The sequence below is a fragment of the Juglans microcarpa x Juglans regia genome, chromosome 6D (genome assembly GCF_004785595.1).
Source record: "Juglans microcarpa x Juglans regia isolate MS1-56 chromosome 6D, Jm3101_v1.0, whole genome shotgun sequence".
In the NCBI taxonomy this organism is placed as follows: Eukaryota; Viridiplantae; Streptophyta; class Magnoliopsida; order Fagales; family Juglandaceae; genus Juglans; species Juglans microcarpa x Juglans regia.
Window position 1 is genome coordinate 22,096,641 of NC_054604.1, and position 14,980 is coordinate 22,111,620.

The window sequence follows — 14,980 nt, forward strand, 5'->3', positions numbered from 1 at the left end:
CGTTTGGACAGTAAAAGTATTTCATTTCATCTCATTTTATCATTATAAAATTTTCAAATTTTCACATAAAATATAATAAATAATTCAATTTTTTAAAATATCAAATAATAATAATATTAAAAAATAATTTTTTAATAATATTTTATTTAATTTTAATCTTTCATCTCAACTCATCTCATCTCTACTCACTATCCAAACGACACAAATGATTAAAGTGAAATATTATAAAAACTTTTCCAACCATGCATTTAATTATGTCATGTCACGAGATGATAAACATAAGGAATGGTATATAAATAATAGCTAGCATTGCTCTTACGCGAACTGCTAGACATTAATTATAAGCTTTACTCAGTACTACATATTGATCAAATGCTGCATTTCATCATCAGGAGCTTAATTAGTAAGTATATATTATAGATTTGAGGGAATATGTTGCACAAGCTGCATAAAAATGAGATGTCAGACAAGCTTTCACTAATAAACTGATAAACAAGTGTTCCAACTAGTTCCAAGCTCAGTTTCTTATTATTTTCACCCTTTTTTCGTACATTAATATAACTTATGGTGAGTACCCAAAAACCACTCGTTTGGCTTCTTAAAAGCGGGACTTTTAAATTCTGCTTTAAAGATATGCATGGTTCCATTAACTTGACTATCATTTCTTGGATTGGTCCAAAATCATCTGGAATCAGATTTGGTAAAACTATGTAACAAAATATCGATCCATCTTTGTTGCAACCCTACACGTGTTTTGCTCTAAAACTTTTGGGAGTTTATGTGAGCAGTGCATTACCAATATAATGGCTAGCTGGAACTGTGATGATCAATATGCTCCTGTGGAGGAATCACGTTCAATTATTCTCGAGACTAATTTGAAGATATCTTTTGTTGCTTTAACAAAGTGTTGGATGCTTGTCACCTCTTTTCAAAGTTTAGATGTGAAATTCCAAAAGAATAGGTCAAAGTCCCTTCTTCGCACAATGATTCCTCTTACAAACCTCACTACAAAATGGCTGGGCCTTTTCCTATCTTTTTTGTGCATGCTTCTATAACAGAAGAACTTTAGGGTCTTGGGGTTCTCAAAGGCTGTTTGTGAGGGAGGGAGAAAGAGAAAAAGGAGGCTGTTTGTGAGAAGAGAGAAAGAGAGAGAGAAAAAAAGGAGGGTGTTATTGTCATTCTCAACACACACAAGGACAACTAGGTACTCTCAATAAAGCTAGGGACACCCACTTGCGTTCTCTCATCAACCTTGAGGAAAAGAATCAAGCATTACATCCTCTCCCAAATGCATATTTAAAACCTTCACTTCACCCCATCTCATGGAAGCCAAAACACTCCATTCTTTCACAAACATGGCCACCATACAAGCTGCACCCAACAAAATTTGTTTCTCCAGTTATCTCTATTCCCTCTCCCAAACACCTCACAGGCTCAGAAACAGAATGTTGGCCACATGGACCCCAGACCAAGAGCTCAACCAAGTGAGGCAAAGGTCTGGGGCAGACATGAAGAGGAAGCTCAAGTGGTATGATTTGGTAGCCCTTGGTGTTGGTGGAATGCTTGGTGCTGGAGTCTTTGTCACAACTGGTTCTGCAGCCAACCAACACTCTGGCCCTTCCATCTTCATATCATATATCATTGCTGGAATATCAGCCCTACTTTCCTCCTTATGTTATACCGAATTCTCGGTTCAAATTCCTGTTGCCGGAGGTGCCTTCAGCTATCTTAGAGTGACCTTTGGTATGCATATTTTTTTTGTCACAACCCTTTCCTTTTCCATTTCACTGTACTGGGTCTTTCCTCTTTTTGGCATACTCCATTTTCTTCTTCACTAGCTCTTCTTTCAGTGCTTTATTTTGAAACTATATATATATATATGTAGGAGAGTTTGTGGGTTACTTTGCTGGAGCAACCATACTAATGGATTATGTATTATCCAACGCTGCGGTAGCAAGAAGTTTTACCGACTATGTAGTCTGTGTTGTCGGAGCTAATGATCCAGACTCATGGAGAGTGAAAGTGGACAGCCTAGTAGAAGGTTACGATAAGTTGGATTTCTCGGCTGTCGCTCTTATTCTCCTTCTCACTCTCTGTCTATGCCATAGGTTTGCTTTCTTACCATATATATAAAATTACTAAGCTTTTCTTGATCTTGGTGCACAAAGTTTTCGTTGTTTGCTATATCTTTCATTGACGTGGGTTAGTGGGCATATGGCTTGGTTATTTTTTGATATTGGCCTATTTCTCGAAGACATATTAAATATATATATTAATTTCCCATTGATGAAATAGTTTTTTCCCTAATTTTAGTGGACAATCAGGCAATGGTTTTTATTGTTTAATTCAGTGGATCTCAATAGTGATGGAGGTCTGTTTTGATATTGCAGTACAAAGGAAAGCTCTCTCTTGAACATTACTATGACAGCCTTTCATATAGTTTTCTTTGGATTTATAATAATTGCTGGCTTCTTCAAGGGGAGTGCCAATAACTTGGTAAGCCCTGGAGGACTAGCTCCGAAGGGTGTTAGAGGTATTCTTGATGGAGCAGCCATTGTTTACTTCAGCTATATTGGATATGATTCAGTTTCAACGATGGCAGAAGAGATCCAAAACCCTTCAAAGAGCCTCCCTGTGGGGATTGTTGGTTCAGTTCTCATTGTTTCCGCACTATATTGCCTTATGGGTTTGTCTTTGTGTATGATGATTCCATATGATAAGGTACGTAACTAATCTAAATTTGATATACCAAAAACATCATGCATGTGTTTAATTGCTTAAGTACTCTTAGTGCACATTCTAATTAATTTATATATGGTAAATCTTCATCAATTGTTTTAATTTAGATACCAGATAAAGCTTCATTTTCTGCCGCTTTCCAAAATATTGGGTGGAAATGGGGGAGCAATGTTGTCGGGGCAGGCGCAAGCTTGGGAATTGTTGCTTCTCTCCTGGTTGCCATGTTAGGTCAAGCTAGGTACCTTTGTGTAATTGGAAGAGCCCGTCTGGTGCCGTCATGGTTGGCCAAGGTTCATCCTTCAACAGGCACCCCATTGAATGCCACTCTCATCCTGGGTAGGTAATTTATAAACCTATAAATTATATATATATATATATATATATATATATATATATATAATCTAGATCTCCAAACGCATGAAGAAAACACAAAATGGAGCAATCCAAATTGTGTCTGCCTTGTAATTAACGAGATGTTGCAAGAACAATGATCTGTTTATGATACTTCCCCCAAATGTTCTCGTCATTTGTTCAGTCAGTACTGCTCCTTAATTTTTTGGGTTGGGTTTGAGACTTTGGATTGGGTGGGCGCTTAAGTTTTATGATATGGTACTATGTTCCTTACCATTAATCCTGTTCAAGGTCTATCCATATTGATAATGGGGGCAACATTAACACCACAAAAAAGGGATATAAAACTCACACGAGTACATCCGGGTCGGAGACCTTTTCATTGATAGGTTAGAAAGAAAACACCCCGACCCCAAATTTTGTAGCTAAATCCAACTTCCTTTGGCCACCTAAATAGCTGCATATATATCAGATCAATACTGACCAATAATGGAACAACTTCTATATATATTTGTTTATTTTTCCACTATATATGCTTCCTCATGTATATATATTTTCCTATTTTTCCCATTCCAAGTGGTGAAAAGTGAAAACCATATATATAATGCTTTCTTCTGTGCGATTTAAAAACTTGTTTTTGACAAATATATGAATGTACATGAAATAAAATTCCATCATTAAAATGATCGTCTCATCCACTCCTGATCATGATCATATAGGAATCTGTACGGCTACAATTGCACTATTCACGGAACTCCAGATAGTCATTGGAATGGTCAGCCTGGGCACACTCTTGGTGTTCTACCTTGTGGCCAACGCTCTCATATACCGAAGATATGTGATAATTGGCAAGAACCCAGCTTCACATGCCTTCTTGTTCCTCTTCCTTCTCTCATCTTGTGCTCTTGGCGTCTCCATATCATGGAAGCTCAAGCAACAATGGTGGAACCTTCCCTTATTTGGGGGATCCATGATCATCATCACTGCCATCTTCCACTACTTCATGGTACCAGCTTGTGATCAACGCCAGGATCCCTCGGAATGGTGGGTGCCATTTATGCCATGGCCGGCGGCAATATCAGTCTTCCTTAACGTCTTCCTCATGACCACACTGAATATGCTCGCATTTAAAAGGTTTGCAATTTGGTCGGGATTCATAACTTTGTTCTATGTGCTGTATGGTGTTCATTCAACTTACCAAGCAGAGGAGTTTGAGAATATGGGTGTTAATGAAGTGAACTCAAACTTGTCGACGCCACAGACTAAGGCAGACATTCATCGAGTGCTTTGATTATATATAGAATTTGCCCTGGAAAAGAGAGGGGGAAGTTGAACAAAGTGAGCTCATGTGTTAATGCTTCAAAATCTTTTATTTCTCCTCTTTAATTTCATTTAAATCGAGCCCTTTAGTTTCAAAGGTTGTTACAGTGCTCACTTACGGAATTTCATTGAAAGAAAGATCATGGAATTTACTTGAACGGGGAACATAAAGTGACGATCGAGAGAGAGAGAGAGAGAGATCAGAGAGAGAGTTTCGCTTATGTAGTTTCATTTGGTTGCACTTTGTTTCTCTTTGATTCCATGGAACTGTACTGGAATGGAGATGACACCATCATAAAATTGGGAAAGGTGTCAAGAGAATTCCCTATTTGGTAGTGGGGAAGGTGACCTGATGGAGGTCATTTTGGGCCATAGCAAGTAATGATGGACACAATAATAAACCTCTCGGAAAGGATGACCTACAGACACTATATATATAGTCCTTCATTTTTTTGTCACTATCTAGCTCATCCAAAATAAGCAACTTTTATCGTCACGCAGAGAGAGAGAGATCTGCTCAAAGACTTTTTCATCTCAAAGTACTAAATACGCAGGAGCTGGATCCTATTGAATCCAACATCCTATAAAAACTAGCTAGCTATGGGTTACCGCGCGCGGTGAAAGATTCTTGGATATATAGGCATGCAGGGACCGGGACGATTTGCAAGAGAACAGTAGTTTTTCATTAATGGACTGCAATATTAATGCCTTTTCAACAACTGAAGGGTCGTAATTATAAAAAGATTCACATCCATGCTTTCTCCGCAAACACCGCATGCATTAATTAAACAGCTTCATAAAAATGTAATCTTTTTGTTTGAATGTCTCTTTTCTCGGTTTGAATCTCTCTTTCATCTCATATAACTTTTTCTTTTGTCACAATGATTTGTAATTGAATGAAACCATATATATTCGAATTAATAGCTGAACCAAACTGAATAACGACTAGTAAATTTGACTCAAAAGAGTTGTTAGGCCTCGGTTTGGTCCAATTTTCAGGTCCTGTATTTTAAAAAAGAAAATAATTTATATAATATTTTATATAACTGTATTTTAAATGAGAGATATTTTTATAAAATAATTTATAAAAATAATAACATTTTATAAAAAAAATCATTCTTATAATATTGTTATGAATTGTATATATATCATCATTCTTATATGTAAAATTGCTGATAAGAAGACATACATTCTGACAAATCACAGAGAATCATGATGAAGGTGGGTCATATTGTTTCCCTCTATATATATTCAAGATAATAATGATTGGCCCAGAAAGATTTATCCAACGATGGTAGGTTCGAATATTAGAAGTCTGGTTTGTCATTTCCAAAACAAACTCTAGACATCTATCTAGTTCTCATATTAATGTCTCTACTTTAATTTTCTGCTCCTCCACTTATCCCTTAGGCTTCCTAGCCTGTAGTTAATTTTATACTAATTAATTAAGTTGATTTTTCCTCTTGAAATAGGTGTATGTATATATATATATATATATATATATATATATATCCCTTTGGGTCTAGATTATACGTACTCATCATGTTAATTTGCCACCATGCATGATGATTTCTTGGCTTTTTTTCTTTTTCCTTTCTCATTTATGCATATACCAATAGTTGTGAATATGATCTGAAAGTATAAATCATCAAAAAGAAAAAGAAAAAAAAAGATTATCATGATAAAATCATAAGTGAATAATCTTTTATTTTCGAGAGGATAAATGCGAGCATTTTTCCAAAAAATATAAACACAAATGCAATCCCGATAACATCCTCTAGGTCAACATACATCACCAATAGTCCCGCAGACACATGATATATACTAACGTAATATCACAATTATAATCTCTAGCTAGCAACAATATTAACAACATGGCCGGTGTCGGCATGCAAACACCAACAAGCTAGCACAAGAATAATCTTAAAAAATAATACAAAGTTTCAAATCTTTTGTATTAGTGGAAAATTCTACATTATGGCCTTAATCCTAACCTTCAATTACCTCTATGTATACAATATCTCTTGTTGTTATTTCTAGTCATTGGAAGCGTGTACTCCTCCAAGCACATAGAGCTTGATTACAACCTGCCACCTCATCACCTTCGAGTGAGCCACTGTATCAAATAGAAAATCCAGGTTATCGAGCCCCAAAAGTTGGCCACCAAGCTGCATTCAACCACATGATGAGATGCACAAACTCACTAGCCACCTAGTACAAAAGCGGCGCCAAGACACAACTGACCGGCTGCCATGACACCATCAGGTGAGGTTGGAGAAACAGATGCATGATTGACCATCTAACAACAAACGTGAACCATAGAGCCCACTAAACTACATCATTGTATTCTAGACTGCATTGAGGCATAAATACAATTACATCATGGCAAGTATATATCCCCACTAAACTGCATGCATGGCTACAAATCACGAAGTTGAGCCACCAAGTAAGGGTGAAGTAGCCACCATCATGAATTGTATCGAAGTTTTGAAGATTTAAAAAGAAAAAGAAAAAGAGGATGGTACCTATCAGAGTTTTGAAGATGCATTCATAAGTACTACATACCTTGGCGGCCCATCATATAATTACAAAAATATATGAAGCTCAATCCCTTTTGTTGATGTTTTATTGTGTGTGTTGAAGCCCAATTGGCTTGTGTATAAGCCCATACCAAACAAGAACAAAAAGCCCAACCCCATACCCTATACAATGTCATTTTGAGCACTTGAAGGTTAAAATCCCAACTTTTTCTTCTTCCCTCTCTCTCTCTCTCTCTCTCTCTCTCTCCTTCCTTATTCTCCCACACTCCATCCATAGGCGGCCACCACCTCGAAGCCACAAGTCGAAACTACCCCGCCTCCTCTGCCACCGTCTGACCACCACCCACCGCCCCTATTCTCTCTCTCTCTCTCTCTCTCAACTCAACGCCTCTCATCTTTCCTGCTGTCTCTCGATTCCCAATAGAGAGAGTGATCGTGTCGTCGCCCTCCATCACTGGCTTCGTCTCTACACATTGCCGTCCTCTAAATCCCGGCACCACTGCGAAACCCCAAAGAAAAAAACCTGTGTTGAACGCCTCTTCCCCCATCTCTGTTTCTCTCCTGTTGTAGGCGTCGTGATCTTCCAACATCACCATCGGTCATGTAGCCTCACATCGTGATGTTGTGCACCGTCGCAACACCCCACCATCGACAACCTCTCCGCCGTGCAGAGGCTCCCACCCCTACCCTCTCAGTTTCTCCCTTCGCTTCTCCTGACTTCTCTCACATTTCCCTCAATCATGACTGCATCACGAACAACCCGCTGTTGCCCTTTGTATCACACTCTCTCTTTCAGTCCCAAAGCTCGAAGCTTGTGGTTTGAAAAGCCCTAGCAGCTGCCAATAGACCGCTGTGCCGCACCATCTAATGTCAACCAAGGCGGGCTCCTCCCTCTCTCAACCTCTATCTCTGCCACTCCCTGTCCCTCTGTCTCTGCCACCTCCATTCCTCTTGTGCCATCTGTCAGTGTCTCTGTCACTCTCTATCCCTTTGTCTTTGCCACTCTCCATTCCTCTTGTGCCTTTGTGTCTTTTTCTTTAACACACACATTGTCTCTCCATCTCTCTCAACTCTAGACACCCACACTGCCACCCTTAGGACCACCACGCCACCCACTAATGAGAGTGACCATAGCCAGCAATAGAGCTAGGGACGCCTTGAGCATCCAGACATTCAACCTCTGTGCTGTAAGTGGTCCTCGAACTAAGCTTTAAAATATTCATTGTTGGAAGATTTGTGAATCTATGTTGTGCAGTTTGGTTGGAATATGTCAAGCTGAGACTATGGGTGTGAAGCTTTGGGAAAAAATTGTAATTGGATAATTTTGTGAATCTGTGGCCAAGGGCCTTGTGAAGCGTTGGGATTAAATTACTATTGTTGTAATGATAAGTATTGGCTTGCTATGAAACTTTTTTTGTTTAATCAATAGTTGATATTGTGTAATGTAAATCACTAATTATTTGTTGCATGTCTTCATTATATCTATTACATGTCATTAAAATTTTAGTAATTGTAATTTGATTGTGTTTATATTGAAATCCTTTGATTGTGTTTATGCTGAAATCCGATAAAATCGGTGATTTTGGTGTTAAGAATAATTTTGTGGGTGTGTGTATATCACGAGCCCAAGTCGAGATGAGGCATTATCTCGATGGAACTCATCTAGTCACAAGGGAGAGAGTAAAACTTAGTGACGTCCATTGGGTTATCACCAGACGATAACAGGCTCAGGTGAGAAGGTAACACTCTCGGGCCGACTCTGTTGCCTCTCTGCTGGCAGAAGCTAAAGGGTGCCTAGTCAAGTATGCGCTGGGCGCAGAATTGGGCATCGCTCATTACGAAGTCACACTTATGGTAGTTTCTAATAATATGACGAAGAAAGCCAGTATGTACAGATGGTCCCTAGGGGAGACCATAGTGCATATCTTAACTAAATGGAGAATTTCCAAAAGAAAATGTGATTTTGAGTGTGTGGTGTTCTCTATGAAATTTGGGAACGAGCTGGTGTAATATAATAATGGTAAATGTTAGAATTCTCTAAAATCTCTATTTTTGTAGAATTTCATATTTTTTCCATTCTTGTATTTTTTGAGTATTAGTTTCTGGTTTCACTTACTGAAATTTTATAAAATCTCATTGTGGTATTCCCACCTGCGGTTTCATTTTGCAGAGCCGTAGACTTTGATGCAAAGGACAATTATGAGCTTGGAGGTTTGGCTCTGCCTGAGGTGTGAAGACTTGGGGGCCCTTTTCCTTTGGTTAAGTGTTGAGTAGTTGGTTTAATTTTAAAATTGGATGATTGTATTATTTAAATGTCGGAGTTTGGAAGACCAGTGTTTTATGGTTTTTCTTTGGTGATATAACTTTAAATTCTAGTATTGATAGAAATCTCAACTGTCCTTTTATTTTATTGCTGCGAATTAGATGCACACTATTATATTGCATGCACGCACACACTTGATTTTATAGTGCGCTAGGGGTGTATGACCTGAGCGACCAACATCCTGGTGTCACGACTTCCGCCAAAGGATAAGCGAGGCCGAGGGAACCACTGGTGGTATTAGAGCTTTTACAGCTCTTGGTAAATCCATGAGTCAGCTAGGTGCAGTACTATAGTTAGGCTTCAATCTTATTACGATAGGCTTGAAAATTTGTTCATTTAGACTTGAATCTTTAGCATAGATGGCTTGGATTTTCATTATGATAGGCTTGAAACCTTAGTATTGTAGGCTTGAAACTTTTAGCAATTAGGCTTGGATTTGAGAGATCGATGCTTGAAGGGAAACGACGTGGTCTAGGCGACCTCATTGGGGCAGTAATAGAAGTCATGAGTTGATGGAGGTGACAACTTATAATCCCCAGGATATTTAAGGTTATAGATTCTGCTAAATTTATGAAATGAATCATTTGAAATCTAAATTTGTAGATTTTGCAGACTTCGAAAAAAGATTCTTACTTGAATTATGGTTTTAGAGTTGCAGAATTTAATTAATGGTTTTTAACAAGGTTCGTAGTTGTAGGTTCTACTAACTCAGTATGCAAGTTTGATCAAATCAAATGTTATTGAGTCTGCAACCATTAGGATGTGAGTTTTGATCAAAACTAGGTTGTAGATTTGGGGCCTTTTATGAATCAAGTTTTTTTTTAGTTTTTTTTATTTTTACAATGAGACTTAAGATATCGATTATTAGACTTTAAAAAATGAATATATTCTATATAAAGTTATAGAATGCAGGTGGTTTGGAAAACTATTATTATTGGATTTGAGGCTATATAGTTGGCAAATTTATCGGAAAGTATTCTTAACAGATTTAATTTTATCGATGGTGCAAACTTTAAGAAATTATTTTTGTCAATTTTAAGGATATAAGTCCATCAAATTGATGGAAATGATATTTTACGTGATTGTGTAGAATGTGATCAACTTAGGCTAAGAGTAGAATTGGGTGGACTAGTTATACTCGAAGAAAGTTTCAGTTATGATTGGTGAACTTTAGTGGTATTTGATATTGAGTTTAGTTACACCAGATTAAATGCTAGTTGGAATGGAGGTGATGAGCTTTTAAGTATATGTTTTTGGGTAGAAGTTTATAGGTGCCCTTTATTGGTTGGTCATGATGGTTTCGAACCTTTTAGAGTACGCTACTTATCTTAGATGGGATGTGTGTACTTTAATTAGAAGGTACATTTTGGATAAAGTTTGGGTGTGAGGATACCATCACCTTAGAGTTGATCGGTAGTATATATGTTGGCTTATGTAAGATATGACAGAATAATTCAAACCTTCTTCGCCATGAATGCTTTAAGTACGGTCACCCATAGAATTCGCTCTTAAGTATTATCGGCATGACTCTTCCCAAATACTCAGACCCCCTATACTCATACAGCTTGTATTCTCAAAAAAGGTTCTCCCATGAATTCTTTGCACAATAGTCCTTATGGCATGACTTTGCTTGTTTTTAAGTCAGGGTCCATTTCATAAATACTTGAAATTCTTTGCACAAGTCTAAGTCGTCATTCTTGAAATTTTTTTGGAAATTCTTTTTGTCTATTTACTTTACCTACAGATTTTTGAAAATTCAACCTCTTTATCCAACTTAATGAAATCTTTTTTACGACTTAGTGCTTTGACAAACAGTTTTAGAACTATTTTTGACGAATTGTTAGAATTTTGATTTTCTTGTACTTTTGTCAAAAAGTTTTCAATGGAAGGACCAACCTTGAATCTAACTACTTCGACCTTTCCCCCATTCCCATTCCAACTCAATTTTTTCCTTAGCCACTTGGCGAAGCACATATTTTATGACTAAGTCATTGATGCCTATAAGTAAATCCCTAATGCCTTGTTGGTTTCAACCTACTCCTTTCTAACCACCCAACCCTATCCACCTCGTGGGCTCAATTAACTAAGTGTATAAAGTTTCGAGTCCTTAGGTCACTCCTAGGGAAATTGATGGAAAGGATGTCTTGATTAAACTCTCTTATATCATCCATTTTTGCGTCAAGCTTTACTTATTGATATGGTGATATTAGTGCTTAGGTTGGTTAGTACTAGTATTTTGTCTTTGATCACGATCATGGATGTATTTTTAGGTAGTATTGATTTGAACTACGGATGCAAGAGACAATTTAGGAGTATGTGCAAGAGTTCATGGTTTTGGGAGACGAGCCTTTTATTCTATCAAAGTGTGGTAATAGTTTTTTCCCAGAAGGTGTTGGGCTGGATTAGACTTGATGGTGATACATTTAAGAAATCTCATCTTTAGGTTGGTTGTGGGAGCTATCAAAGTGCACAGAATTGGTAATATGAATGTTGAGAGTAAAATTTTCGTAGTGATCTTTGAATAACTAGTTGTGACTTGAGATCACATAGAAATCCAAAATTGAGACTATACAATTTGTGGTAGGTTGATCATGTTGTAGTGCAAATTTTTTAGTTATTAAAGGTTGAATTTAGGAGGGAATGGTAGGTGACCAAGGTGAGTGCAATAGAGGCTTGAAAGTTAAAGCTTAGGTGTCAACTGTGGTTAGCATAATCTAAATTTTGAAGTAATAATCATTAGAATCCATGAGTATTGTAGGATGCCTTTGTGGAACTGGAGATTTCAGAGTAAATGGTCGCCCTAGGATTTTAGATGTGATCTGCCATTGGGAGAACTAGTACGGTCATAATGGAAGCACCTATAGAAGTAGATATGAGAGAGCAATACCAATACTTGTTTGGGTATTAGTGCTTGTGTATTTTGAATCAAGCAGGTGTTTGAGTTGGGCCTTGTAAGTTAGAATATTTGAGTTCATATTGGATGACCTTAGCAATTTTCGAAAATGAAATTGTTTTCAAGGTGGGGAGCTTTTTCCTAGTCCTTTTTGTTAATGTTGCATTAGGTGTGTGTGTGCGTGTGTTGAAGCCTTGGCCCATATATAAGCCCATACCAAACAAGAACAAAAAGCCCTGCCCCATACCTTATACGGTGTTGTTTTGAATACTTGAAGGTTAAAACCCTAACATTTTCTTCTTCCCTCTCTCTCATCCTTCCTTCTTCTTCCGCACGCCGCACCCCCTCCCCATGGATCTCTCTCTCTCTCTCTCTCTTGCTTTGCAACCTGTGAGCTGTGCACCGTCCCCGTGCCACCACCACCTCGAAGCTACCCCACCTCCTCTGCCACTGTCTAACCACCACCCGCCGCCCCTATTCTCTCTCTCTCTCTCTCTCTCTCTCTCCCTTGTCTTCTCTCATCTTGCCAACTTGCATCTCCTTCGTTGCTCTAGGTTCCCGACAGAGAGAGTGGTCGTGTCATCGCCTTTCATCACAGGCTTTGTCTCCACATGTTGTCTTCCTCTAGATCCCAGCACCACCACGAACCCCCTCCCCAACAAAACCTGTGCTGAACGCCTCTTCCCTCTATCTTTGTTTCTCTCCTCTCTCTGCCACAGGAGCCGTGATCTTCTAGCGTCACCATCGGTTGAGTTGCCTCACATTGTGATGCCGTCACCGCCGTAACCCCAAGCCACCGGTAACCTCTCCGCCATGCGAAAGATCCCACCCCCATCCTCTCGATTTCTCCCTTCCCTTCTCCCAATTTCTCTCACATTTTCCTCAGTCATGGCCACACCATGAGCAACCACCATCGCCTTCTATAACACGCTCTCTTTTTGTCCCAAAGCTTAAAGCTTATGGGTTGAAAAGCTCTAGCAGTTGTCGATAGATCGTCGTGCCTCAGCAACCAATGTTAGCCACGGCAGTCTTCTCCCTCTCTCAGCCTCTATCTCCACCACTCTTTGTCGCTTTATCTCCACCACCCTTCATCCCTCTTATGCCCTTTGTGACTGTCTCTGCCACTCTTTGTCCCTCTGTCTCCACCACTTTCCACCCCTCTTGTGCCTTTCTATCTTTGTCTCCACACACACACACACACACACATTCTGTTTCTCCGTCTCTCTCAGTGCTAGACACCCACACCACCACCTTTAGGACAACCACGCCACCTGTTGACGGGAGCTACCACATCCAATAGCAGAGCTCAGGATGTCTCGAGCATCCAAACATTCTAACTTCATGCTGCAAGTGGTCCTAAACCTAAATTTTAAAATACTCGTTGGAAGATTTGTGAATCTGTGTTGTGCAGTCTGGTTGGAAAAAATATAGCTAAGGTCATGGGTTTGAAATGTTGGGAACAAATTATAGTTGGGTAATTTTGTGAATCTGCGGCCAAGGGTCTTGTGAAGTGTTGGTATTAAATTGTAGTTGTTGTAATGATAAGTATTGGTTTGTTGTGAAGCTTTGTTGTTTTTTGTTTTAATCAATATTTGAAGTTGTGCCATGTAATTCACTAATTATTTGTTGCATGTCTACATTATATATGTTACATGTCATTAAAATTTTAGTAATTATACCCTGATTGTATTTATGCTGAAATTTGATAAAATTAGTGGTTTTGGTGTTAAGAATAATTTTGTGGGTGTGTGTGTATCATGACCCCAAGCTGAAATGAAGCATTATCTTGGTGGATCTCCTTTGGTCACTCGGGAGTGCATAAAACTGAGTAACGTGCCCAGAGTTATCGTCGGGCGACAATAGGCTCAGGTGAGACGGTAACGCTCTCGGGTTGACTTCGTTGCCTCTCTGTTGGCGCAGGCTAGAGGGCGTTTGGTCATGTATATGCCGGCCGCAGAGCTGGGCATTACTAGTTACGAAATCACATGCACGGTCGTTACTCGTGGTGTGACAAAGGAAGCCAGAATGTACGGATAGTCCCTAGGGGAGACCATGGTGCATAACTTAACTAAATGGTAAATTTTCAAAAGAAAATGTGATTTTGAGTACGTGGTCTTCTCTGTGAAATTTGGGAAGGTGTTGGTGCTATATAATAATGGTAAATGTTAGAATTCTCTTAAATTTCTATTTTTGCATAATTTCATATTTTTTCGTCCTTGTATTTTTTATTGTTAGTTTTTTGTTTCACTTACTTTTAAAGTTCTTTAGAGAGATAACTTTAATGTTATAATACAAACCATGATTTATACTTTTCAAAATATTATATACATGCATGACTATAAATATAAATATACTTCTACTAACTTTCGGGTATATACATTAACAATAAATATTTTTCTTAAATCTAAAAATAGTATTGGTATTATCAAATTTTAAATACAATTTTTCAAAAAATCTTTTACCTTTTCTAAGTAGTCCTTTTATTCATTTATTATAAATTTCAAACTTTCATTCTACAATTATTTTCACATTCATTTGATATAACTTTAAATCATAATGAACTACTAATATCATAGTAATCCTGAATGAGTCATTTCAAGTTTATTAAAAATCTCTCTTTCTGATCAATACTCATTTATGTGTGAAATCCATGATTACAAGTCTAAGTTTGGAACCTTAACTTATCTTAACTCATCTTAACTCATCATTACAACTTTTTCAAATCTCAATACAAAATATAATAAACAATTTAACTTTTTCAAATTCCAAAATAATAATAATATTAAAAAATAATATTCTAACAATATTTTATCA

The 14,980-nt window shown here is 37.9% G+C and overlaps 1 protein-coding gene across 1 annotated transcript; it reads left to right on the plus strand.

Annotated features, from left to right (window-relative positions):
- The first annotated feature begins 1,062 nt into the window (after window positions 1-1,062).
- LOC121234064 (cationic amino acid transporter 6, chloroplastic-like) lies at window positions 1,063-4,821 on the plus strand. The gene is made up of 5 exons (XM_041129868.1): window positions 1,063-1,743; window positions 1,886-2,108; window positions 2,391-2,721; window positions 2,847-3,075; window positions 3,810-4,821. Exons 1-5 carry the CDS (start codon window positions 1,323-1,325, stop codon window positions 4,379-4,381), a joined length of 1,776 nt encoding a protein of 591 aa, XP_040985802.1. The 5' UTR covers window positions 1,063-1,322; the 3' UTR covers window positions 4,382-4,821.
- Window positions 4,822-14,980: the final 10,159 nt, after the last annotated feature.